The 27833-nt window shown below is 44.1% G+C and overlaps 1 protein-coding gene across 2 annotated transcripts in view; it reads left to right on the plus strand.

Annotated features, from left to right (window-relative positions):
- MORN1 (MORN repeat containing 1) overlaps positions 1-27833 on the plus strand; it is a 108869-nt gene that overhangs the window by 33831 nt on the left and 47205 nt on the right. For both annotated transcript variants that reach the window (XM_081201574.1, XM_081201575.1), the window contains exons 9-10: positions 950-1073; positions 3588-3778. In XM_081201574.1, coding sequence (XP_081057700.1) covers positions 950-1073; positions 3588-3778 — 315 coding nt within the window. The remainder of the gene's footprint in view (positions 1-949; positions 1074-3587; positions 3779-27833) is intronic.

Below are 27833 nucleotides of genomic sequence, written 5' to 3' on the forward strand. Positions count from 1 at the left end.
TTTCAATACAAACCTCTGACCAGAAAGAAAGGGGGGGGAGAAGGAGGGAGGCTTTCTGTTAACAACAGAAAAATCATTTGTGCTTTGTATCCTTCCAATTCAGATTACTCTGAAGAAGTAAAGGCCACCTGCAGAACATTGTAATTAAATGAATATGACTAAGTACATTTTCCAGAAACGATGACAATTCTGTTGACTGTGGGCTTGTGTGTGTGTGTTTTCAGAGCTGGAAGGATGCTAAGTTACAATGCATTGTCTGGAATGTATGCCCACCTTCGTGCCTGGCATCACAGTTTGAATTAAAACACCTACTTCTTTCTTCTTAATAGGCAATCTGAAGTAACAGGACAATTACTACAATAGCGCAGCCTTCGCCCGCCTGATTCCCGGCAGTGCTGAATGGGGTTGATGAAAGTGCTAGTCCAAAGCCATCTGGAGGGCATGAGGCTGGCAAAGGCTTCAGCAGCGTAACATCTACAAATAGAATTGGAGTATTGGAAGGGATCCAGAAGGTCATCTAACCCCCCCCCCCCGAAATGCAGGAATCTCAACACATGGTCCTCCATTCAGTTTGAAACCATACTGGACCTTGCTACCATCCTCTGCCATGTGAACCTGCCCAAACTTTGGGGTCACATTCAGACTCTGTATTCTTCATGCCATCTGAAGTTAGGTGAAAGGTGACTGGGTTTAAATACAAATGTTCATGCAGATTAAAAATAATGATTCCTAGGTAAATGCGGAAAGAGGACAGAACCACCAAATGAAACACATGCAAAATTGACACAGACCATATCTACCCTCTTCGTTGAAATCTGGATATCACCTCAGGTCTCAACCCTGTCTCACTCTGTTCTGTGTGCAGATCAACAGTTAACACTGTAGCTGCCTGCAGAGAAAATAACTAAATAATGGTTTTATTTGCCCTCTTCTCTTTTTTGCTTGATAGGTGAGAGTGGTCGACTGCTGGAGATCAGTGCTGGTATCCAAGCAGGCCAGCTTTCTGAAAGTTTAAAAACCAATTCATATGAGTTCCTTGAGCAAACTGGGAGGCAGCCAATCAAAAGCTCTTTGTAAGTAACATGGGGAAGAATTCATTCCGTTCATTCTTGCGACCCTAGACTCATGTTATGGAGAAGCAACACGCTGAACAGCTCAAAGTGCTTCCTCGACGTGCTTTGGCTTCTCTTGAGCACATTCCAGGTCCCAAGTAATCCTCAACAACTAGCTGGATCTGGTTAAAATTCATGGGATAAGGCATGTGGAATACTGATAGGAATGGATGAATTTGTCAGTTTCGTTTCTCACAGTTTCTCATTTTTCCAATCTTAAGTTTGGTATGCCACATTTCTGCGTCAGTTTGTGGTGTTTTGTTTTGCTTAAACTCATTAAAATTTGTCAGCAGTTCAGTATGCATTTCTCATAATTCCCCCCCCCCAAACATGCATTCTTTATGTTAATTTCATTAATGTATACACATTTATCTGCATCACCCTCTTATATACACATTCTAGGATGCTTTTTTTGGGGTGGGTTGGAGAACTGCATTTCAGAATTCGGAGAAGTATAAATTTTGAAAGATTATTATGTTTTAGTTCTCATGTTGTTTTGGGAAGTGTGAATTAGGAAGGATAGCATAAAAATGAATGTCTCCCCCATCCTTAGTGAGCTGCTGAGGAGGCCTAGGAGGCCTGGGCTGTGAGCAGCTGTTTGGAGCCAGGCACCAGGAGTTGGAACTGAAGAGGGCAAATCAGCCAGGAATTAGGAGTGGGGAAGAAGACTGGGAACACAGGGCATGTCTGGTGCTCTTTTGGTGTTTTGATTTCCTTTGATGGGCCACTTGGCATCTCAGCCATGTCATGGTAGCCTGGGCAAAGCTCTAACTCTAGATTGACTACATCAGGGGTTCCCAAACTATGGTCCCTGGACCACCAGTGGTCCAAAACCTTCAGGTGGTATTATTGTACTACAGGTTGAAATCCACATAAATTGTAATGCAGTGCAGGGACGCAGGTGGCACTGTGGTCTAAACCACCAAGCCTCTTGGGCTTGCCTATCGTAAGGTCGGCCGTTCGAATCTGCATGACAGGGTGAGCTCCAGTTGCTTTGTTCCAGCTCCTGCCAACCTAGCACTTTGAAAGCATACTGCCACGAGTAGATAAATAGGTACCACTGCAGCGGGAAGCTAAATGGCGTTTCTCTGTCCTCTGTCCTCCATCGCGGTGTTTTTATGTGCCAGAAGTGGTTTAGTCATGCTGGCCATATGACCTGGAAAAGCTGTCTGTGGACAAACACCAGCTCTCTGCCTGAAAGCATAGATGAGCACTGTACCCCATAGTTGAATTCAACTGGACTTAACTGTCCAGGGATCCTTTACCTTCACCTTTACCTGCAATGCAGTACAGTATGCATTGTAATACCATAAAATACAGTATAAGGTATAAAGAAAGCAATAAAAATACAATTAAAGTTCATACAGCATATAGCACAGTGCATTACAGCAGGGGTCGGCAAAGTTTTTGTGACTTGGGCCAGTTATGTGCAAACACTATTTCTGGCGCGGAAGAGGTGTGTGCAGCTTCCCATTGGCTGCAGGAGCTTCCTGCAGCCAATGGGAAGCCAACCAACATCGCGGAAGGCAGTCCCTGCTCTGCTCCTCGCTGGTTTAGCGCGGCACACGGGAGCCTTCAAGATACCCTACAACTTTATGATTCTCTGATTCTAATGTGTACTTGTCCACCAGACAACACCTGAATATCCTTTATAAATTAGGATCACCTTAGATTGGTATGTTCTTTCCCTCTGTTGAGCGTGTATAACACTTTTCTGTCGCTATACAGATTCTGTGAGTTGTAGCACTCTTTAATATTGGGGCACTCCAACAGAGTTGGATTGCTAACCTGTGAAAGCCTGGCACATAGTTTAGATTGGAGAAAGGTATTTTCCACTCTTTCCCACCCTGTAAGAATAACAGCAGGCCATCAGCTTGGAATGCACTTTAAAAACACTGGCTAAAAAGGCTGTACTACAGCCGATTTAAATAGAATCCACCATCAAAATGAAAGGAAGAATTTGTGCAACTGCTAGGGGAGATTTAACAAGGCTGTTGCAGTTGTTGGCTTATACTGCAGGTCACCAAGACCTAAGAAGCAAGAAGCAGGTCATCCCAACAATCTTGATGTACAGAGCTAGGGCCAAATGCCATCTTTTCCAAATCTGATGGACAAACCACAGAGAGAGAGAAAAAGAGGGAGTGTTGGGCCTGTAACTTTCGTTTATTTTAACCCAAAAGAGCCACAGATGAGTCATAAAGCCCTTCTGCTTGGCATGCAGAAGGTCTTGAGTTCAGTTCCTGGCATGAAAAGGATCTCAAATGACAGTGTGCTGAGAAAGACTTTTGCCTGAGACTTTGTGGAGAGCCACTGCCTGTCAGAATGGTTGGCCAGCATGGGCCAGCGATCTGATTCTGTACAAACTTCACATGTTCATCCCTCATAGTGTATCCCACATCAATTCTGGATCACTTAGTTTTAAGGTTCATGAAGCTTATCGGTGCAAAATAATGCCAATCCTGTTTCCTTTGGCAGCGGATTTGAGTATATTCCGTATCCTTTGATGATTGTCACGTCTGGAAGCCAGAAACCACAAGCTGCCCTGCCTGCTGTTGGTGAAAATCAACTTGCCCTGCTTGAACTGCTAATACCCCCAAGTGCCTTAGAACCAGAATCTGGATCAAAACCTCTGGGTGGTGTAGGAGATGCTCTTAGCAACCACTATGGTAAGTAGAGATCATAGATTTAGCTTGAGTGCTTGGCTTTTGCAGTTAAGAGAGAAACAAAAGGTATCTTCTACCCCCTCAGTGAAACAACTTGAGACGGCTTTTGTCATGCTAATGGGCAGCTTTAAAAGCATTTTGCAGGCTGTAGGAGATTTGTCATTGACATTCCTCATAATAATTTGAATAGATTTATTTTTAAAAATACGTTTCCCCCCCCCTGCATTAGACAGAATAGCCTTTGCTTGTTATGCAGCTTCTTTGGGTGGGTTTTTCCTTCTCTGATCAGTCAAAACATGCTGTTAAAAATGAATTAGGCAGGAAGTGTTCAGCGGCAACACCATATCGGCATTCTCATGTTGCTTTTGCTTGGGAAGTATGCCAGTGTTTCAGGGAGGAGGAGGAGGAGGAGGCATGTAGTGAAAGCACCAGTTTGCCTTTTGGAGTGGAGGCATGTATTGCTTTGTCTCTGAGGCCAAGGTGGAGATTCTGCTTAAAGCCCCGTTTTGTGCACACAAGGAAGCAAGAAGGTCATTAGCGAATAGAGCAGTTTTCCTTTGGGTTATAGCTAAGTCCTACTCAGAATAGGCCCGTTAAAATGAATGGTCCTAAGTGGACCCATCACTTTCGCTGGGTCTGCTGTTGAGTAGGACTAGGAGACAGCCCTTTGATTCTCCTGCTCCTCTGCATGTCATCCATACATCTTTGCAAGCTTTAAGGAAAAAAAACAGCTTCCCCACTTCTATTTTGTCACCTGTTCCATGAAAGAAAAGAGGGGGGTAGAACGAACATTTAAAGCAGTCTTTCTCAAATATTTTGAATTCATTCAGCCCCCACCTTCCCGCTTCAAACCTTATTCCACTTTCTAGGCCTTGCTGCCCAGGTAAACCTCAGTTCTGCAAGTGAGCATCTGGGAAAGAGCACATGTTCTGCAAGGATAAAAGTCACCTGTTTAATCCCTGCCCTCTCCAGATTAGTAGGTGATGGGAAAAGGCCTCTGCACTGGGTGGACTAGCAGTCTAACTCAGATGAGTCAGTGTTAGAGCACCTGCTTTGCCTGTAGAAGTCCCCAGGTCTACCTAGCCTATCTAGTTTTGAAAACCTCAGGTAGCAGGTGGTGGGAAAGATCCCTGCCTGAGATACCAGATTGCTGCTGCCAGTCAGAGCAGCCAATACTAGATTAAGAGTTTGACTTGGTATAAGGAAGTTTCCTACAGCCCTCCCTGTTCTGGTGTTCAGCTGAGTGTCAACAGCCTGCTATGGCTGCATACAAAGATCTGTGGATTAGGGGCACTAATCCCAACACTTGTATCAGAAGAGAAATAAAAACAGGAGACATCCGCTTCACACACAACGTCAATGACTACAGACCAGTTGCACTGACTCCAATCATCATGAAGTGTTTTGAGAAACTGGTGCGCCGTCATATTATTTCTTGTCTTCCATCAACTTTTGACAACTACCAGTTTGCATACAGGGCAAATAGATCCACAGAAGACGCTATCACCACCACTCTCCATGCTGCTCTGTCCCATCTGGAGCAGCCGGGGAATTATGTGAGGCTGCTGTTTGTGGATTTTAGCTCTGCTTTTAACACTATCCTCCCCCATAGACTGGTGTCCAAGCTAGAGACGATTGGACTCTCCAACTCCACCTGTCTCTGGGTTTTGGATTTTTTGTCAGAACGTTCTCAGAGGGTTAGAGTAGGGTCACATGTGTCCACAGCCCTTAGCCTTAACACCGGCTCACCACAGGGTTGCGTGTTGAGTCCCCTGCTCTATGCTCTCTATACGTATGACTGTACAGCCATCTACTCCAGCAACAAAATCATCAAGTTTGCTGATGACACTACGGTGGTGGGGCTCATTTCAGGAGGGGATGAGTCCGCCTATCGGGACGAGGTGGAGCGGCTCTGTGTTTGGTGTGGAGAGAACAATCTGGCTCTTAATACGGCTAAGACCAAGGAATTGGTGGTGGATTACAGGGGAAAAAAGGCGGACATTCAGCCCTTGTATATCAACGGGGAACGGGTGGAGAGGGTGGCGGAATTCAGGTTTTTGGGAGTGACTATGGATCAGGGCATGACTTGGAGCGCAAATACCACTGCTCTGGTGAAGAAGGCCCAGCAGAGAATTTATTTCCTCAGACTTTTAAAAAAGAACAATCTGAGTGAGAGACTGCTGGTGTCCTTCTACCGAGGCTCCATAGAGAGCATACTTACATACTGTATTTGTGCTTGGTTCTCCAGTTGTACAGCTAGGGAGAGGAAGGTGCTCCAGAAGGTCATAACCACAGCCCAAAGGATTATTGGTCACCCTCTCCCACCTTTGGAAGAACTGTACGGTTCCCGTTGCCTTAGGAAAGCAAACAACATCCTGCAGGATCCATCTCACCCGGGATACAGTCTGTTTGCACTACTGCCTTCTGGCAGGAGGTATAGAAACATCAAGTCAAGGACAAATAGACTGAAAAACAGTTTCTATCCAAGAGCTGTGGCCTTTTTGAATGCTGTAACTCGATAGTGAGATCTGGGAGTTTTTGGGGGTGGGGGTGGGGGTGGTTGGAAGGTGGTTTGTTTGATTGTTGTTGTTGTTTTGCTTTTGTTGTTTTTAAGGGATGGCATCCAATTTCGTTGCACTTGTGCAATGTTGCACTAGTGTAATGACAATAAAGAATCTATCTATCTATCTATCTATCTATCTAAGTACAAAACAGAAGCTCTTATTGAACACCACTATCAGTATAGTCACGCTGAGATGATGTGGCAAAATAGGATCCAGTATGGATCAGTGCAGATCTTTCAGGCACTCATCATTATCCATTTTAATTTTTAATTTATTTCTTTATTTTCTGCTTTGTGTAAGGAGCTCAGGATAGGATGCTTGGCTTTTCCATTCCTCCCTCCTATGCACTGTACCATGTGCAAATCAAATTTATTTAAGAAAATGTGTAAGACCCCTCCTCCACACCCTCCCTCTGTGCTTGTGTCACTAAGGGTAGCATACAAAATAAATAAATAAATAAATAAATTACAGAATACATTAGAAACTCATGAATTTCACTGCCTGAAATTTGGTGGGGAGTTCTGTAGCAACTTCAGAGACAGCCTTCTCCTATGTCCCAACCAGCCATGTCTGTACCATGGTTTGGATGGCTGCCAGTCACAATGGCTACCTCCATTGTCAATATGCCTCTGATTACCAGTTGCTGTGAATCACAAGTGGGGAGGGTGCTGTTGCGCTCAGGTCCCACTTTCAGGATTCCCATTGGCGTACCTGGTTGGTCAATGGGAGAACAAGATGATGGGCCTTTGGTGGGCCTTTGGCCTGATCCACCAGGGCTATTCTAATGTTATTTCTGGGAATCCAGAACAGCTGTTGTAAATAAGGATGTCAAGTGCTTCCATGGTTGAGCACCCACCAATGCTCTCATTGCCACAAACTGTCTCAGCTAAAGTTTCCAGAGACTCATCCATATTTGCCCCACGGTGAGCACAGTGCAATAATTTGGTTTGTATGTTACTAAGGCACGTGTAGCCATTGCAAGACCTGGCTTCATTAGGAATGGATGTGGTTTGCCTACCAGGCTAGACTGGGAGAAGTAGCCTTGCCACAGCCACTCCTGCAGCTGCTGGAGGAGCAAAACCTGGTCTATCTATGGCCCCCTCCAGATGTCCTTTATATTGTGCATTTGTGATGATCCGTGTTCATGATGGCATCAGTCCAGTTATATATGATCCAATTTTCAGCACTGTTTGTACCTCCAAAAGTTTGTGGGTTGATATACCGCTCTCTTTCCAATCAGTACATGCCCATTAATTGACTCCCGAAATCCTGTAACTTCTTATACTACAAATGTCTCGGTTTATTTTTTGTCCCGCTTTTGTTGTGCTGTAGTGCAAGAGTTGCCTTTCTGGGTAGCTGTAATGCAGTAACATTGGGGCAGCCTCACAGAACAGCTAACCTAGCAGAATGATGTGTGGGTGGTCCATTATAAATTCATCACTAATCCACTTTTATTGCATTTGCAGAATACACCCTGCAAAAAAAAAAAAAAAAAAAAAGGCCACCAGTCTGGAGGGTCCCTGTTACATTTGTATCTTATCCTTCCTCTAAGATGCTTAGGGCAGTGTTCATAGGAAGTATCTCATGTTATTCTCACAGCAGCCCTGCGAAGTAGGTTAAACTGAGAGAGGGTGACCAGCCAAGAGAGCTTAGTGACTGACCAGGGATTTAAACCCAGGTTTCTCAATGGTCCTAGACAGACCTTCAAGCATCCTGCATCTCACTCTGCCCATGCAGTGCATAATTTCATCTGAATTGCACCTCCAGTTTTGCCTCCATATACATTAAAGTGAACTGGTGTGAAATACCCAAATAATTTCAAGGGGCCCCCCAATAGCCTTGCTAACTTTCTCTGGGCAAGGGAGGGAGGGGGGTCTGCAAATCCATGGTCTATCTATTTACCACCCCACGAGGGCCCCTTTTTCTTTCTACCTAAAATCCACCTACTCAGAGCTGTGTCTCAAGGTTTATTATAGTCCCAGTGAGTCAAACCTGCCTACTCATCTTATACATATATATATTCACATCCTATATTGTTGTTTTGGTTTCCTAGAGGACATGAAGTAACAGATGAGCTAACACTTTTCTTTATAAATATGCCAGTATTATTTTACAGGCCAGTTATTCCTGGAATTATTCATGGGAGCCTGAATGCTGAGATCTTGGGAGTTGAATCAAAGTTTAATCACTTTGGTTTATTGTGAACTGTAATATTAAATCCACCCCATATAACTTGATACATTGTAAATACACGATTTGCATCTTAATACACTCAACTTGCTAACAAAGTGGAGAGAAACTGAGTGGTAGTTAAAATTGCATCTATCTTTGGACTCTGGAGAGTTTATTTTGATAGCCCCAACATGTGCGATATGCTCTGCTGGCCCCTCTTGCCAGCTTTGTTTTCGTCATACTGAATTCAGTTGGCTTTTGCTTCCCCCCACTACCAAAATAAATGTTTATAAGAGCCCTTATTTAACACCTGACCCCCCCCACTATTAAATTACCAGAAGTTTTGGGTTATTAAATAAACGTGCCCTCTCTTGGTTTGATTTTCCCCTCCAGTGTGTTTTGTTAGGAACGTTTCAGATCATGGATTAAAATGTATTTTCTTTGTGGGGAGAAGTACTGAAGCAGAGAGATTTGGGGTGTGCAGGACAGTGGGGGGATACTCTGCTCTGATACATGTAAATGTCACTTTGTGGGGGAACCATGGGGTTGCTTTCTAGATTCGGAGGTGGTTTAAAAGGGACTTTGCATCTTGGGTTTAACAGATCCAAGTGCAGCTCCCTGAGCTCCCCAAAATCACTCTTTGAGTGGACTCTTAGAAGCTGTTTTTTATGGGCTCTTCTACAGAATGAAATGTGCCTCCTGTCCAGGTAGGAGAAGGGCAGGAGTCAGGAGTGTCTGCAGGGTTTTTTTCCGTGGGGTTGGTTTTAGGTAAAGGTAAAGGGACCCCTGACCATTAGGTCCACTCGTGACCGACTCTGGGGTTGCGGCACTCATCTCGCTTTATTGGCCGAGGGAGCCGGCGTACAGCTTCCAGGTCATGTGGCCAGCATGACTAGGCCGCTTCTGGCGAACCAGAGCAGTGCACAGAAACGCCATTTACCTTCCCACCTATTTATCTGTTACAATACTACAAATAAGCATACATATGTACATAACTGAAATGTGGGAGCAAGGAAGTTTCTCACAAAACAAATGAGGAGAACAGTGCCAGCACACTTTGCCTCTTATATCTATAAATTATAGAAACTTTTTAAAATGGAAGCTGGGAGTCTGGGGTTATGGTTCATGCGGTGGGGGAGGGGAAACTGAGCGCCTCCTTGTCTTCCGCCCCACGGGTGCCCATGGTAAGAGCAATGAAGGGCTGTTTCTTCAGGGCTTTTAAACAGTGATTATCAACTTTGGATCCCACATATGCTGTTGGACTACAATTCCCATCATCCCTGGCCATTGGCTAAATTAGCTGGGGAGGACCTTAAACTTGGTGCCCTTGGGTAAGATGCTCTCAGTGGACATATGAAGCCTGATATTATATACATTCATTTATTAATTAAAATGTTTATATATTGCTATATCATAATATATATTAAAAGTAAAAAAAAACACCCATACAATATAAGCATAAAAAGTTAAACACAAAGATCGGTAAACCATTGTGAGGGATGTACTCTTAATTTCCTGCATAGGCTTAGTGGAATAGAGAAGTTTTCAGCAGGCATTTAAAAGTTGGCCCAGAAGGCGCCTGTTGAATCTTCATTCTCTTCTCTTGCACTCTGCCACCACTCCTTCCCTATACTGCCTTGGGTTTGCCTTGACTTGTTGCTAATATTACCTCCTGTAGAACCCCAGGAAAAGGGAGATAGAGAAGGCTGGAAGCAGCTGGCCCTTATCAGACTGCTTGGCCTATATCATTACAAAAGATACATCTCCAAGGCCCCTTTAGGGAGCAACAAGGGCATGGGTGCTGTTCTCTGAGATTTTGGAGAGATTGGGTCACTCTTGAGAGAGGTTCATTTGTAACCAGGGCGTGTATGTGTGTTCCAACGCAGCCTTCACTTCAGGGTCCATGTGGGATAGGCTGGATATGGGAAGGATGGAACCACTGATGGAAGGTCAGACCACTATATCGTAAAATTGGGGCTTAGGCCACCAGCCTCCCCCCTCTCTGCTCCATAGGGATGCTGTGGATGCTTGAATGCAAACGAAACCTACCATTCATCTATTTGGATTTCAATTTCTTCCTCTATTAGATTGTAAGCTCTGGCAGTAGTAGATTATTTCTTTCAACCAACTTGATTTGCACTTCAGTTCTTTTTCCAGCAAAGGCTTCATGGCTCGCTTTTGAGCAAAATGTTGGCACCATCTCAAAACACCTCAGGAATAACTTCTGCTGATGGGTAAATTATGAGGTCCTTGAGGCTTTCGTTCTCCCTGTTCTTTTAGTATGGTGGTAATAACACAGTAATGGAAAGGCATCCAGCCCCATGCACTATTGATGAACTGTCAGCAAAATGGAATTCTGAAAGGTTCTGAGAAACGGCACGGAGCTTTTGCTTTCAGAAATGGATGTGCTCGCCTGTTAGACGTTTCTAGTTTGGTAATGAAATCCAAGGCTGAATTAAAAGCCGCTCTGCCGCCGGAGGGGCCTCCTTGGTAACATTTACCAGTTACCTTGACTAAACTGGTTTTGTCCTGTGTTGTGGATGATCGGTTGTGTCCATCAGGACGGGCAGTGCAGAAGGCAGAGAAGCCAACAGTAGATGGAGCCAGAGCTAATGACAGGCAACATAATAGGCAGAACCAACCAATTCTAGTTTTGCCCCATCTTCCTCCCTGCTGAGTTCCACAAGGGCAATACTGAGATTATGGAAGCTGACAGGCAGGGCCACAACCTAGACTGGATGTAATTAGGAAGGCAGGCGGGTGGTGGGCTGGCTGAGGGCAGACTGAAGTTAGTGCAGCAATGCCCTGTTTGTCCTAATAGATCAGCCTTCCCTGATAGCAATGTAGAAAACTGCCTGGTACTGAGTTAGAGCTCAAGTCCATATAGCCCAATATTGTCTGCTCTGACTGGCAGCTGCTCTCCAAGGTCTCAGGCAGAGGTCTCACTTCATCAAATTCAGCCATCTTTGAAAAAAGTTTGGGCACCCCTGCCTTATGTATACCAAGCATGTGCTCTCTTCATATTGGACACTCGGCATGCAGAATCTCTGCTTCTGTCTTAATATAAAATCCTAACTGTGCCAGATTTTCTGCACATTCACCTGTGGATATACAATCCTTTCATCTGTAAAATGTTTTGGAATGTCGTTTGGTCACCTCTTAAGAAATCATAACCAAATTTTGTGTGGTGGTTCCAAGGAGCAGGATTTTGTCTACATACCTCTGGATACAATTGGACACCATTTTGAATCAAGGTGGCATACAAAACCTTTTAAAACTGCCCTGATTTTAACCACAGATTTCAAAATTGCAGTGGTTTTTTGTTTTTTCTTAGAATTCCCGAGCACTGCTGGGTATGAGGCTGTTAATTCTAAGTAAACTTTAAGCCAGCCATTCCTTGTTTTTTTTTACTTTCATGATCCTGCAACATATTAGTTGGGTTTTTCTACTGTCATCTGAATATTTTGTTCCCTTCAGCTTTTAAATGATAATAAATTTTTGTTTAAAGTGACTCCACCCCATTAACAAATGCACTCCAAGCAACGGCGGTGATCTGTTTGTTTTAGCCTTACATAGTACTAGTGGAATGATACACGCATACTGAGGGAGAATATTCCCCTTGCGGTCTTTGTGTTTTATAAAACAAAGTGCAACAGTACAGCCCGTTTCCAGGCACTGACAATAGCAACATGATTTTGCTGGCTGTCCAGTTCCTCTTAATCCATCTGTTTTAAAGTTTGGTTTATATCATTGTGTTTTCTGCTGCATCAGCTAAAATACTTCTCATACTTCTGGACCGAAGATGGCTATTTTGTTACATGTCTTAAATTATGTGGAATTTACGAGACTAAGAAATGAACGGTCAGTGGAAACCAGGGCTCCTAAACATGTCCCCCACCCCCAAGTTCATGCCAACTTTGGGGTACATTTGGTAGGTGGTTTCAAATGCAGCAGTTCTTAGAAATACTAAGTCAACAAGGCTATAAGAAATGCCAGAGAGGATCAGACCTGTGAGTCTTAGTTCTTGTTCTGCTTTCTTTGCAGCCTGTAAAGAAGTGCTGTAAGTCAGCTTTCAAAAAAGGGGGCAGGGAATGGCTGCATTCAAATTCAGGCTTAATAAACCAGAATACTCAGGAGTACTGTAGCCCTTTTCCTCCTGTATCAGTCCTCCCTACATGTGCAAACAAGAAGACAAACCAGAAAACCACCATAAACCATAACTTTCCATTACATCTGAACCAGAAAACTAAGCTAGTGGCTCCTACAAAAGTTATAATATGAAACCATGGTTTAAAGTTAGCTTACAAATCCTGGCTTGTTTGAAAGCCATGAACTATAGTAATGGAAAACCACAGTTAAGGCTGGGTGAATCTGTAAATTTCATTTTTTTCCAATTTTAAATTCAGTTCTCCACATTTCCACATCAGTTTGGATTTATTTGCTTTCTTAATGTGAAAATTCATCCGCATTTTAGTGGGAATTTCACTTAATAAATACATTTCTGCATAGCAGTCCCCCTGAACATAATGCCTTTTTGGCGTGTTATTTTCACTAATGTCTGCATATTTGTATACGTTACTTGGCTGGGGAACTGCATTGCCAAATTCGGGAAAAGTACATATTTCCAAGGATGGCTGTATTACAGTTCGCATATTGTTTCAGAAAGATGTGAATTAGGTAAGTCCACCTTTAAATGGGAGCCGAATCAAATGTCTCCCTCATCTCTATGTAGTTAACTATGGCTTCCTGGTTCCCTGCGCCTCCCTCCACCCCATGGCAGGGGTGAAAGAGGTGCCATGCCACGGCACCCAGTTTGTGTACATGGTGCCCCATCCATTTCTTTACTCTTTATAACATGAGGTAGGTTTGGTTGCAAGGCAGTGCGTGGCATACAGTTCCCGCTGTAAGTTTTGTGTCTCAGGAAGGATTTTGAACCTGGGCCTTCCTGGTGCTAGTTTGACACACTGACTTAGGGATCGCCAACCTTTTTTGGGCCAATGAGCATTTTTGCAGAAGGGGGGGGGGATGTCATGGGCATCACACACCCACAAACACACACACCCACCAACTGCTCTATCACACATGACAACAGTAGGATGTTTCTTCCAAGCCCAAGGGAGGGCCTCTGTGGGTGCCTGCCTATTTGTGGGCACTATGTTGGTGATCTCTCCTCTCCTGCTCTAACCACTGCACTACATCTTGGCCTGTATAGTTTCAGTTAATAGGATCTGTGGCATTGAATGTTGCTGTCCAGCAACTCTTGATTTGGCGAATCTGAGTGAATTCAGGAGTTCTAGTACACAGAGAGTTGCACAGAGGATAAAGCTAACAGGAAACTAATAAATGCAGCGAATAAATGTTCAAAAAAACATACGAATGGCTCTTCCAGGTGTTCATGTCATTTCGGAGGTGACAATAGCTTGCCCCCTGTGCCACTCACTGAATGTGTCAAGTTCCCTTCCTCTTCCTCTCCCCACCCCCCCAATCCTACTTGACCTCCAGGTTTGAAGTAAAGAGGGAAATCCTATAATGCTGAAACTCTCACAGAGTTTTGGTTCCAAGTGTATTTTATTAAGCAGGGGAAGTAGCTAGGGCTTCTCACATTTTGTTTTTTTCTCTTTAAGGTTCTAGCTTTGAATCTCCTACTTTTATAGCAAATGGGTTCTCATAGATGGTACAAAAAGAAAGTTCAAGTGCTATAAATCATTGGTATCTAAATATTAACCTGCGGCTCTGGGGTCATCTTTCTGGGCCCAACCATGTTCATTTTTGAAGTCAGTTTTAATTCCTCTGTGTTTGTGCGCCCGCCCGCCCCCCAGCACACACAGACACAGGCTTATTTTCTGCCAATACCCTCTGGCAAACATCAAAGCCCAGTGCACTCTCATTTCCCAGAGTTTTACTGGAAGTCCCCAGCGTTAAAATTATAAAATTGCCAATGTACTCTGCCTGAGGATAATCAGAGATTTCTCTGAAGGCTAAGCCTTCAGTTTTGACTACAGGCAAATGTAGAATGTTTGTGGCACCTCACCCTTTCCTTTTTGTCTTTGGGAATCATGAAAAGCAAATTCCATACAAATCGGCTTATTTCCTGTCGTTGCTCATCTTCTCCTGTGAAGACGCGCCAAACGTAGCTCATGACACTTCACCAGCAATCCTCCTTCCATCTCTCTCCTAGCAATGGGAAATGTTTCTGATTTGGAGCACCTCCAGATGACCTATTTATTGAGCATCCATTGTGATTTGCTTGTGCAAAGCTTACACCGGGGTTAGACTATATCTGGTATTCACTGAGTACTCCTTCTGATTTTTGTGCAGAGCAGATGTATGACAATGAGCATTCAGCCTATATTCAGTTTGATTTGTTTGTGAGGTATTTATATGTCTTCCTGTTAATCATCTCGTTTATCCCACACTTTTCAATGCATGTCCCCATCACTTCCAACTGCAAAAAGTCAATTTCTTTTTGAAAGTGGATTTGTTGCACCAGGGCGCCAGAGCTCTTTAACCCACTTTAATTGTGCCAGCCTAAATTTACAGTGTGCACTTGAATTCCTCGCTGAAAACAGTGGCAGTCCGAATGCACCATTGAACTTTACAAAAAACCATTACTTATTCTTTACTACCCACACAGGTTGTTCACAGTTATTGGGTTAGATTGAAAGATCCTGCTAGCAAAGTTTGTTTTCCACCCACAAAAGGGCTGCTTCAGGCTCCATTGCAGAAATGTTGTGTGAGCCAGGTGGGGCAGGAAACTGGCAGATGGTGTTCAGGGCCATAGCTCATTGGTAGAGCATCTGATTTTGCATGCAGAAGGTCCTAGGTTTAATCCCAAGCACCTCCAGATAAGGCTGAGAATTGTCCCCTGTCTGAAACCCTGGACAGCTGCTGCCTGTCCATGTAGACCAGGGGTAGGCAACCTAAGGTCCATAGGCCACAAGCGGCCCATTTAACTGGCCCATGAGCCACCCCTGAAACGAGCCACCTGCTCGGCGAGTCCCCGTGCGCTGCGCTAAACCGGCACAGCACAGCACATGGACTCGCTTCCGTGGCGCCGGAAATCGCGTATGCGCATGCGCAGATGCCGTAAATCATGTCTGTGCAGACACAGACATCGGAATTCATGGGCGCACGCGCTCACGTGCATGTGCAATCCAGCCCACTCAGGGATCTCCTCTGGAGTGAACCGGCCCAGGCGAGGTAAACCTTGCTGACCCCTGATAGACTGAGCTAGATGGACCAATGATCTGACTCCATCTCAGACAGTTTCCTAAGTAATCCTAAATCCAGAAGAGCTCCTCTATTTGTGCACCTCCTTGTGTAAGGCTATGAAGAAGCTCCCACAAGAGATTTTTTAAATTTATCACCCACAGAAGTTCATATGTGACAGCCTGGGGGTTTCCTTTCCTTATTACCTGTTACTCTCCAGGGTTTCTTGAGATGCCAGGGATTGAATTTGGGACCTTCAACATGCAAAGCATGGACTGTACAACTGAGCTGTGGTTCCTCCTCAGATAGAACAAGAGGCGGGCCTGAATGTTAGCTTCCCCAAAGGCATCTGGCTAACCACTCTTGGAAATCAACACTGAACTCCATGGATCCTTTGATCCCATAGGGTTTTTCTTAATCTTGTGTCCTTTTGGCAATATAACCAAAGATTGAACTGACCCTTGGGAACAGCCAGTTGAATAAACCCCCTCCTGAACATTCTCGCTCCATCTCCTTGCAAAATGTCTAAAGATGGGGAAGGATTGCAATATTGAGAAAATCTTTTGTGCTCAGGCTTTGCTTTTTTCTTTCATGGGTTCTAAAACCAGGAGGGGTCCTGTATGAATCACATGAGTGCTCTGTCCTCCTACAACAGATTAATCTTCTATCAGAAAGTAAAGTTGTGCCATATGCTTTTCTCTGTACATTTCATTTGGCACGTGGAACCGTCCACTTACCCATCATCAGTCCAGCTGCTGCATGTTGCTTTACTCCTTGTGCTTTAGGAGGTTTCCCGTCCCTCATTCTCTCTCTTTTCATATTATTATTTTTTTTAAAAATTAAATATTTGTGTAATCCATCCTGGGAATAGGATGGGCTATAAATCTCTAAGAAACTCCATGCCTAGTACAAATTATCTTCAGGAATGTCTAGAAATACATTTAGCCTACTGGAAAGGATTGTAGGCTTGGAGAACACAGGGTGATTACACAGTGCTTGCACTGAAGGAAACAAAACAAAGCAAAATGTGAGCGCTTTGAGACTGTTGCTATTTTGTGGAAGGAATTCAAACACACCAAAGAACTTTAGGTTTTGTGCAATTAAAGTTGATTAAAGTCTTTTGTCACCCTAGCACAACAAATCTCCTTTTTGTAATTTACAAGAAATGCTAGTGGTTGGAGGGTCCCGAAGCAGAGGTGGGCAGAGCGATTACTGCAAACTTTGTCGTTGTAATGTAGGCCAGTTTCTGCAGAAACACACAGCCCTCTCTGCCCTGCATGCAGGCAAGCAGGAAGCACTATCAGAGTTCAAGGACACATTCAAGTCAGGCAAAAACACTCAAGGGAGGTACAAAGTAGGGCCTATGAAGGGCAAGGCCTGCCGAGAGTGTCATGGGAAGACAGACGCCTGGATGGTTGCATTTGGCTCCCAGGCCTGAGGGTCCCTATCACCGAGTTAAACATAGCAGCCCATCAAATAAACCTCCTTAGTATGTTGCCAGTCTGGGACTGCAAAAACAGATGTTGTCAAACAGCCAGCAGGCTGAGTTACATAGCTAGTAGTCTGCAATCAGCTTGGCAGTTCAAAAGTTGTGCAGACCTGCCGTAGAGCTCTGACTACATGGCAGCTGTTTATGCTCCTGCTTGAGTACTCTGGGCCTGATTCAAGCATGTAGATTCATCACTCAGTCGCTCAGGCATGTAGATTCATAGCCGAACCATGATCTCACATGCCTCAAACAGTCATTACTAGCACAAATCTCCCACATCATCTTCTGTTGCCGCTTTTTATTGCAAGCTGTTTGAAAATTGTCATCTTCTTGTGAATCACCCACTATGGACACTGGGTTATATATCCAGTATTAGCCCTACTCCAAATAGGCCCATTGAAATGAATGGACATAACTAACCTGGGTTGATTAATTTCAGTGGGTCTACTCTGAGTAGGACTTAGTTGGAGACAGTCCATTGGAAATATCCTGGAATGGGTAGAGGACCATGGAAGAGTAATACAGTGGTACCTCGGGTTAAGTACTTAATTCGTTCTGGAGGTCTGTTCTTAACCTGAAGCACCACTTTAGCTAATGGGGCCTCCCGCTGCTGCTGCGCTGCCAGAGCACGATTTCTGTTCTCATCCTGAAGCAAAGTTCTTAACCCGAGGTACTATTTCTGGGTTAGCGGAGTCTGTAACCTGAAGCGTATGTAACCCGAGGTACCACTGTAGAGCATGATACCAAAAAAAGAAAGAAAAAGAGATAGAGAGAAAGAGTTAAGGGCATGAATGCAGGAATAAATCTAAGAGAAAAGGTGCCCCAAGCGCCCAAAATCTTTTATTACTGCCTAATGCATTTTGGAAAGAAAAACTTCCTTAGGGAATTTTATTAACAACCTGCAAAAATATATTACTGTATCTTCCTCCTTTTGCCAAATGGAACTGCCCCATAGACTTGGTCTATGAAACCTGTTGTCTTGTATTTGTTGGTAGATAACACATTTACACTTATAGAAGCTTTTAAAACAAAATTGCCCACTCCCAGCCCCCCCTGCAAATCTGCAATGTGTGTGCACGTGCCAAATTGGGTTGTTGACCCGGGTGAAATGAAGCCGAATTTCGCCCCTGCCTTGTGACACTCCCTCCTATGAATCCCATCACATTTGGGGATAGTAGGCTGATGCGTCCTTCATTTGTACCTTTGAAGGGTTAACACTTATAAAGTTCTTTCTCAATCTCTATTCCCCGCCCCCCGCCCGCCCCCGCTTCTGTTTCCTTTCCTTAAGATTTTTCAAGGGTTAAGGAGTTCACCTTCCATCTGTGGTTTACTTGGTCATAATATTTGTTTAAATAAGTACAGGGCAATGCTGGGAAATCTTTGTAGCAGGCAGAGAGAAAGGGAGAAGTCCAGTGTGCAAGTTTCGATCTGGAAAGCCCAGAAATCTCCACGATCTGGCCCTGCTGCTGCACAGATCTGTCTGAAAGGATTAAGCATGTCGAGGCCTGGAGTGCCTTTTACAATAACGTGGTTGCGCCTACATTTATTTCTCCTTTGTTTGACTATATGTCCAAACAAGCTTGCGAGAGTTCTCCTGTCTGCGACCTTTTTGTACACTTTGGTAATCTCCTTTTCTCCACTGAAACAAAGCTAAAAAGTGATGATTAATCTGTTTGCTGATTTTCACAATTGAAGGAACAACAACCAAGGAGTAATTCTTTGCTTCACTCTGTTAACAGAGGAATGGGGAATGGCAGAAAGCATGCTGATAAAAAAGTGTAGGATGTGTTTGAAGCAAACCCCCCCCCCATTACTTCTGTTTAATGAAGCATTGTTTTTGGCGACAGACCATGCAGATCACTGCTTTACTTTACATGTTTGAATGGTGCTTTTAAAAATATTCACAGTGTAGAGAAAGCGGATAGGGTAAAATTAATCTCCTCGTGATACTAGAACTCATGTCAGTCCAGTGAAGCAAAATGTTGGACAGACAAAAGAATACTTTTTCACATAGCACAGAGTTAAACCATGGAATTTGCTCCTGTGGTATATATTGATGGCCAACAACCTGTGTGGCTTTAAAACAGGTGGGAGGAACGTTTAGTCCTCCAGTTGTTGCTGAATCACAATATCCATCATCCCTTGCCATTGGACATGCTTCCCGTGGCTGATGTGAGTTCAGCAACATCTGGAGGGCTACAGGCTCTCCACACCTGCTTTAAAAGATGATTGGATGAAGTCAAGGAGGATTAGGCTATCAGTGCCAACTAGCCACAATGGCTATGTTTTACCTTCACTGCTTGAGGTTGCAATCTCTGAATACCAGTTGATGGGAATCACAAGTGGGGAGAGCAGTGTTGTGTTCAGGTCCTGTTTGCAAGTTTCCTGTTGTCATCTGTCTGGCTACTTGGAGAACAGGACGCTGAGTTAGCTGTGCCTTTCCCCTGATCTATCCAGATTATATTCTTATATCTTAAGACATCTACTTCCCCTCCCCACTTGAATACTTCTGCAACATATGGTCAATGGGAGGATGGATTTAACTCTGGAAGCTTTCAGCTGCTTTTTCTGGAGCTGGTTTATACTTTGTCGCAACGCGTGACTCCCCACTGCATAGTCATTAAACTTTTTATCCTCTGTTCACCAAGAGAGACTGGCACGCTATTTGCTCCATAGTGATATCTCCCAAAAGAGATGGTGCAGAAAAGGGGAACCAAATTGATCGGAAAAAGGAGCAAATCCCCTTCTGGGAAAGGCTACAACATTTGGGACTTCTTTTAGTTTGGGGAAAAGGCTCGTAAATTTAGGAATAAGTTTTTCTGCCTCCTAACAACGGAACCCAGATTGTAAGCGCAGTCAGAAAAGAAATTGGGGAAGTTGCAATGCTCACCTCTTCTTCTGGGTGAACATTGCAAGCACCCAGCATTCACACCTGGACCCTAAGAGCTTTGCAAGCATCCCTTACCAATCAACCCCAGCTCCCTTAAGAGTGTATCAACATCTGGCCTATACTCTGGTGCAACTTTCAAGGGTGAATTGAGGAACTGATAAACACCTAATATTTTGGTCCTGAGCTGTCATACCCACATGAGCATAAGAACTTAAGAAGAGACTGCTGGTTCAGGCCAAAGGCCCATCTAGTCCCGCATCCTGTTCTCACTGTGGCTTGTGGGAAGCCCACCAACAGGATTTTTGTATCCAATGTTAATGCTACCCAGAGTAGACACACTGAAGTTAATGGACTGTTGATTTCAATTGGGGTGTGTGTGTGTGTATCTGTATCTATATATCTATATCTATATATCTATATATCTATATATCCATATCCATCTATCTTTATTGCGGTCCATAGACCCACAAAACAGTTTCTAAACAAGATACAGTTAAGACAACCAAACAACAACAGGCGAAAGAGACCAAGGTAATCATTTTGTTATGTCCAGAGCATGATGGTCTTTGTTTCTTGTGACCTCTGAAAGAAACTTTGCCACGGTCAGTGTAATATCATTTGACCTATCCTCCATTTGACCAGAAGGTATTTAATATGGGAGGCTTCAGATTTTCCCGGCAAATTTGCTAGTAAGGGTTTGATTAGTTGATCCCTTGCTTGCTCATACTGCCCACAATGCAGTAGGATATGGTTCATAAACAAAGCCTATTCTGATAGGAGATGCCTCTCAGCCTACCATTTAGAACTTCTGATGGAAATACATTTAATCTAGCTTTGGTAAATACGGTGGGTGGGTACGGACAAATTCCTAAGATATGAGGCTAACTGAAAGTCATGCCCGTATTGGATTCCAGCTGCAATCGGGCGACAGGTTACATCGGATCTGGATCGGTCTACTCTGAGTTGGACTTAGTTGGCTACAATTCAGAGTCTGAAAGGACCCCAATGGTCATTTAGATTAATCCACTTCTACAGCATCCCTAGTGGCCATCCAACCTTTGCCTAAAAACCTGTAATAAAGGAAAGTCTACCATCTTCCAAGGCAGTCTGTTCCATTGCTGACTAGCTCATACTGCCAGGGAGTTCTTTCTAATGTCTCATCTAAATCCTCCCTACCCCCTCTTATAATTTGAATCTTTGGTTCAGGTCCTACCTTCTGGATATGTTGAATAATATTGGGTGTATGATGTGTACAGCATTGGAAGAATCTCAGCTCAATAGTTCTGAGTATACAGGACTTAACTGTTTTGTGGGTTTTTGTTTTTTTAAATAGCTTTCCCTGCTCATTTTTCTTTTTCCCCCACCTTCCCTCCCAACCTCCTGCCTGGCAGAAACTCTCCAATTGGTTGCTCTGTATTTCCTTTCAAATGGGAAAGAAGAAGAAAAACATCTCTCTTGCATCTGGAACCGCGCCAGATACTCTAAACCCTATTTTGGTTAAATTACAGTACCCAGATTTTTAGTAACAAAACGCATTGATTTTATATTCAGAAAGATTTTTATATTTAGTCTGTTAACCTTTTGTAATTCCCACCCACTGCTTTTAAACTGCAGAATGTGGTGGGTTTTTTTTAATGCTAATTGTTGTCAGTAGGGTATCAGCCACAGCCCCTTAGCAATTTAAACTCATTGAATTGTAATGCAGGTGCTGATAATTGGAGGACTGCTATTGTTTTCCTGGCAATGGGGAATATGTTTCAAACAATTCCTTGCAAATTGGATTTGAGACCATGGGGGAAAAAACATAGTTTAAAGATAACTTTAGCTTCCAATTTAGAAAGTGCAGGGGGGTAGGGACAGGGAGCAGCTGCACAAGCTAGTGTGGTCCTCTGAGGCTTTGTCTCTCTTGTTCAGGCTGAGCACACCAAATGGGGTAGCCAATATGGTACCCTCCAGATGACTCGTCAGGCTGGCTGGGGCTGATGAGAGTCGGAGTCCAATAACATCTGGAGGGCACTGTGTTGGCTGTCTCTTTGTTAAGCCCATTAATGTGTGTGGGAGACAAAATAAGTCTTTTGAAAGAGGATTGTCCCCACTTTACAGTGGCTATGCTTAGGAAGCTTCGTTACATGGAGCAAAATCAGCTAGCTCAGTCACGTCTACACATAATGGCAGTGGCTCTACTGGATTGCAGGCAAGGGGGTCTCTTCCAGCCTTTCCTGGGAGATGCCAAGGATTTAAACTGGGATCTCTTGCATGCATATCAGATGGTCTAACTGTCAACTGTTGTGCTTCTGTTAGGACTTTGGGTTATCTCCAGCTATGTCCCACTCAAGGCAGAGCCATTAACATTAATGAACCTAAGTTAGTCATGCCCATTAATTTCAGTGGGTCTACACTTAGTAGGACTAACATTGGATACCACCCAAAGGGGCACAGAAAGCTGCCTTATATTGCACCAGATCTCTCTTATATTGTAGATCTATCTTGCTGAGTATTGTCTGCACCAGGCATGTCCAACCGGTCGATCGCGGGGCGTCCCTGGTCGATCACATGATCCTGATCAATCACGCCCCCCCCCGAAAGTCTCGCAGTCTCTTGGGAGTTGGACATGCCTGGTCTACAGTGACTGGCAGTGGCTGTCCAAGATTTCAGGAAGGGAATATTCCTAGCCCTCCTAGACCTTCTGCATGCAAAAGCAGATGCTGTCCCACTGAGCTGTAAGAAAAGCCAAATCTCTGCGCTTAGCCTCCACACTGACATGCTCACTTTCTGTGGGCAGGGAGCATTTATTTGTGGCTGAACAGTGAGTAATTTTTCCAATGAGCAGACCCGCAATCTGAAGTAGTGAAGTCCAGGCAAAGCTTCACTACTCAGTTCTACTGGTTGTATAAACTTGCACTGGCACCTGTAGCAGTTTCCCCCTTCTTTTACTGTTCTTGGTTTTCATATGTTAGATAAGATCCACACAGACCAAACATTATGAGGATGGAATGGTAACTTTGGCCCCCTTCATTTCCTTGCTTTCATCAAATAAAGTTACACCCTTGCTTTGACGTACCATTGAGGTTTCTTTTGTGTGTTAATTGACGTTGGCTTTGTAAGACTCGGTGGAATGTAATTTTATAGGGAGATGTTTGATTGAAATCTCAGCCTTCGTTGTTTTGTGCTTTTTCAGCCAATGCTCAAAAGCCAACTATTTGTTAAATCTTTTGCCTGTGTTTTACATTAAGGGAAAGCTGGGGTTTCCTATTGGAAACATGAAGTGTACTTTCTTTATGGAAAACCTAACAATTTGACTTTGGTTCATTTGTAATATAGCTGTAGCTCAGTGGCAAAACATCTGCCTGGCATGCAGAAAGCCCCAGGTTCATTCCCCAGCATCTCTTGGCAGGACTGGGATTGTCCCTTGCGTGAAATCCTGGAGAGCTGCTGCCAGTCAGTGTAGACAGTACTGAGCTAGATGGCTCAGTGGTCTGGCTCAATATAAGGCAGTTTTCTATGACAGAATATTGTACTGCACCCTGACATCCAAAAATGAGAGCTTCCTTCATGGTTTCCAGCTAGCCATAACCCCCTCCAGGCAGGATAACCAATTCTATCTACCACCACCTTCAGTTTATATTTGTATTTTTTCCAACCAACCTGAAACATTTTGTGCTTGTGAAGCATGTTCATGCTGCATGGAGCTGTGAGGGGGGGGGGGCTGCCTGCTTCAATATTTTTTTTTAGGAAGATTTTTGTATGTCTGCAAACTTCAGGGTTTTCCTGACCATACTGATACTAGTAGTAGCAGCAGCAGCATTAACAAACTGCCTTTCATTTTAAGATGAGATATACCGGTATTTTTCTAGTTTCTCTAGAGAGAACGTTAGGTCCTCCAAGAAATTGGAGGACAAATTTTGACACAGCACTAGAAATTTTGAGTGGGCTCATTTCGTTTCCCAGCTGGTAGGCACAGGGCAGTTCAAGTTTGGTTTTAGAGGGGGCAAGTAGGGCCTGCAACAAAAGGTTGCAGTTGGCGTGTTCTGGCTCTGGGTTCCAGGCAGCCATGCTGTATTCTAGGATACTCTTTTCCATTCCCTTTCTCCTCTAGTTTTCTGTCCCTCCCGCCTCACATTTCTCAGTGGTTCTGTTGTGGCTCCACCCCTGCCAGCTCTCAGCAGCTTAGCTCACTACAGTGGTACCTCGGTTGTTAAACATAATCAGTTCCGGAAGACGATTCAACTTCCAAAACGTTCGACAACCAAGGTGCAAAGGGCAGTCAGCAAAGTCAATGGAGAAAGGGGGGGGGACGCAATGGAAGCTGTTTGACTTCCGATACCCATTTGAAAACGGAAGCAATTACCGTATTTTTTGCTCTATAAGACTCACTTTTTCCCTCCTAAAAAGTATGGGAAAATGTGTGTGCGTCTTATGGAGTGAATGCAGGCCGCGCAGCTATCCCAGAAGCCAGAACAGCAAGAGGGATCACTGCTTTTGCTGCGCAGCGATCCCTCTTGCTGTTCTGGCTTCTGGGATTCAGAATATTTTTGTTGTTGTTTTCCTCCTCCAAAAGCTAGGTGTGTCTTGTGGTCTGGTGCGTCTTATAGAGCGAAAAATACGGTACTTCTGGGTTTTCGGAGTTCAGGTTCTGAAATGTTGGGCTTCCAAGACGCTCAAAAACTGAGGTACCACTGTATTAGAAGGGGTGATTATGGTGATGATTTAATACCAAGGATATCATAACTGAAAAGACCTGGCATGAGCTTCACTGACACGCAAAACGCTTCAATGAACCATGAGTTGCACCCATGGTTCTTTTGTAACATGGGCCCCTTGGATGGGTTATGCCTTGCAGGAAATACTATTCTCCTAAGGCAACCTTCCCCAACATGGTGCCACCAAAGGAGGTTGCCGACGGCTGCTCCATAGCTTTTGGTTATGTGTCCATGCTTCTCACTCCTTTCCCCACCTTCCTCATTAGTTAACTGACATTTATTGGTAATTGAATCAAGCATTAAAGGCTAATGCGCTGTGTCTGGTCACCTTTAAATAAGACACAACTGCTGCTCCCAAGGACCAGTCACCCTATCTCACCCCCTCGCACCCTTTTTAAGGAAGAAAGTATTACAACATTCAGACCAGCCCATCAACAGCCAATAATTCTTTATGCTCCATTATTAGAAGGTGTGCCTACCGTTTAACAATAATGACTCTAACGCCCTAAGTCATAGATGTTTATAGCTATTTCTCCTTTCACGCCATCCCCTTTTCCTCTCTTCCTCCTCCTAGTTTTATGCCCTACACAGGTGATTAGCATGTTGTAATTGAGTTGGACATAAAAAAAGATAATTAATTGACATTTCACTCCCAGAGAGGTCAAACTGCCCCATCTTCTGCAGTCATTATGAGACTAGTCATTCTGCTCCTGCTTCCTCCACTCCATTCCACCCCCCACAAGGTGATGGAATGACCTTTATCTTGCTGATCAAGACATAATTGTTGTAATAAAAATAGACACAGAGGGTGGATTTCAGGAGTGGCACTCCTGAGATGGGAGTCTCCAATTAAACTGGGTTTTATCGTGAGCTGTGGGCAGCTGTCAGATGGGAGGCAGGAGCTGGGAAGAGAGAGTTACGTGAAGGATGCAGATCTGACACACAGCAACCAGGGAGGCATTGTTTCTCTAGCAGAGTTCCAGTCCAGCCTTTGATACCCTTCCTGTCTGAGAGGATCCAGTGTCTAGCCTGCACAGCTGAGCCTAGTTCAGAACCTGAGAGTATGTCACTGCCCAGGGCAAGGCTCCAATCTACAGCTCTGGTTGCAACCCTGGTGGCTCTTTGCACACAGATCCAAGAGTGGACAATCACTACAGGGCAGAATTAGGGAGGCAAGAAAGCAGTGGTTTCTGTTCTGACTTCATCACAATCAGCACTGTTTCTGTTCTGCTGAAGTTCAGTTTCCACCAAATACTATGCTATTCATCTCCTTGTCTGCTATTTTAACATTATTTACGTAACTTACAAATTCATTGTAATTAATGATGCAATTCTTTCCACACCGTTCATTTCAATGTCAGGGAAGCACAATTTAAAGGGGGGGAGGAGTGGTCATCAACTACATATTGTTTGCAGACTAAAAACAACAACAGTTCATCGGTATTCACTGGATTTATGGTCCAAACATGAGACCAAATGAGCAAACCCCAGCAATTTCCGCTTCCATTTCTATGTTCATCAGAATTCTCAGACAATCCCGGGCAGGATGAAGTTGAGGGTTTTGGTAGCAACCCAGAGAGCAACTGAACATGTTGCTCAGACTAATAGGGAAGACAGCAGGATCTGAGAGTTTATATTGGACAGTAGCATGTGATTGGCCTTTGGGGGCATGTAGCAGATTCTGGGATATTAATGCAAAATGTCCCAGCTTTCGTTCCAAGTGGCAGAAGGGATCTGATTCAAAAGGCCACTGGGTTGAGCCTACATAACACTTGCCACCTATGCCAGCATACAGCCATCCTCTTAAGCCAGCTCATGTACTAGCGTTGGACCTTGGGGTCTCAAATTTCAGCGGTGCCCTGTGCAACACCAAAATCCAGCACCCTCACCTCCCATGTTCCAATCAAAATCATAGTTGCGCCACCCCCAAGGCTTGGCACCAGTACGACCAAACTGGTTGCACTGCCCTAAATCCGCCTCTGTGTTTACACAAATCAGTTCCCTGGGTGACGTCTTGTTGATGCTGGCAGAACATTACTCTTTGTCCTGTCCATTCTCTCACTTCATTGGCCGAAAGAAAGGTTACTTTTCCTGCACTAAGCACCCAGCACAGTGAAATTTCACATTGTTAAGTGCTGCACAACTTTCCATGGTGTCTCCACCTGATCGTTTAAAAAGTTCGCCTTTCCACTTTTGCAAGGACGTTCTTTTAACACCTCTCTCTTCATTAGCTTTCGCTGTACTAGCAGTATTTATGTTCTGAGCAATGAATGGGAACCATATTGCTTACAGCATAATTTCCAATTTCTTAATGCACTAATAGTTTTCAATAAAGATTTCGCAGCTGCTAACTCCTGATTTGCCTTGTCTAATGGTGGTGCGATATGCTTTTAAAGAAAGTATCAAACTAATACTGTGAAGTTGGGGGTGGGGGTGGAAATCAAGGTTACCCAGGTGTGGCATGGTGTCAGGGTTCAGACCTGTCCAACCCCAAAGGGCCAAGAAATTAGAGCTGTTAAGGGCCACAACCTTCACAGATGCATTATTTAGGCAGTATTGATAATGATATAAAAAGCATGGGAAGCTGTGGTCCTTCCAGGTGTTGCTGAACTACAACTTCCAGCAGCTCCAGCAAGCACAGCCAATGTCCAAGGATTATGGGAGCTGCAGCTCAGCAACCCCTGGAGAGCCACAGTTTCCTCACACCTGTGATAAAGTATCCTATGTCGCTGGAAGTTCCAGCTTCACTCTCTCTTGGAGCTGGGTGACTGGTAGTGGCACTGTGGTGAACCTAGGTCCCATATATGTTTGTTCACTAGAATGGGTTCATGGAGTCTGTACAATTGAAGCTATCATGCAGCAACTGAAGCTACCATTCCACATTACAAATACCCAACTGGCAACCAGTACCACCCAAATATAACATGACTTCCATGTCACAACCCAATTGTGAACGTTTCTGGGTTGCTTGGAAGGACCATGCAAAAGCTCCATTGCTACATATGGTCACACTCTTTATGCAGAGGCCTGAGTG

This window comes from Podarcis bocagei (assembly GCF_964188305.1).
Source record: "Podarcis bocagei genome assembly, chromosome: 7".
Lineage (NCBI taxonomy): Eukaryota > Metazoa > Chordata > Lepidosauria > Squamata > Lacertidae > Podarcis > Podarcis bocagei.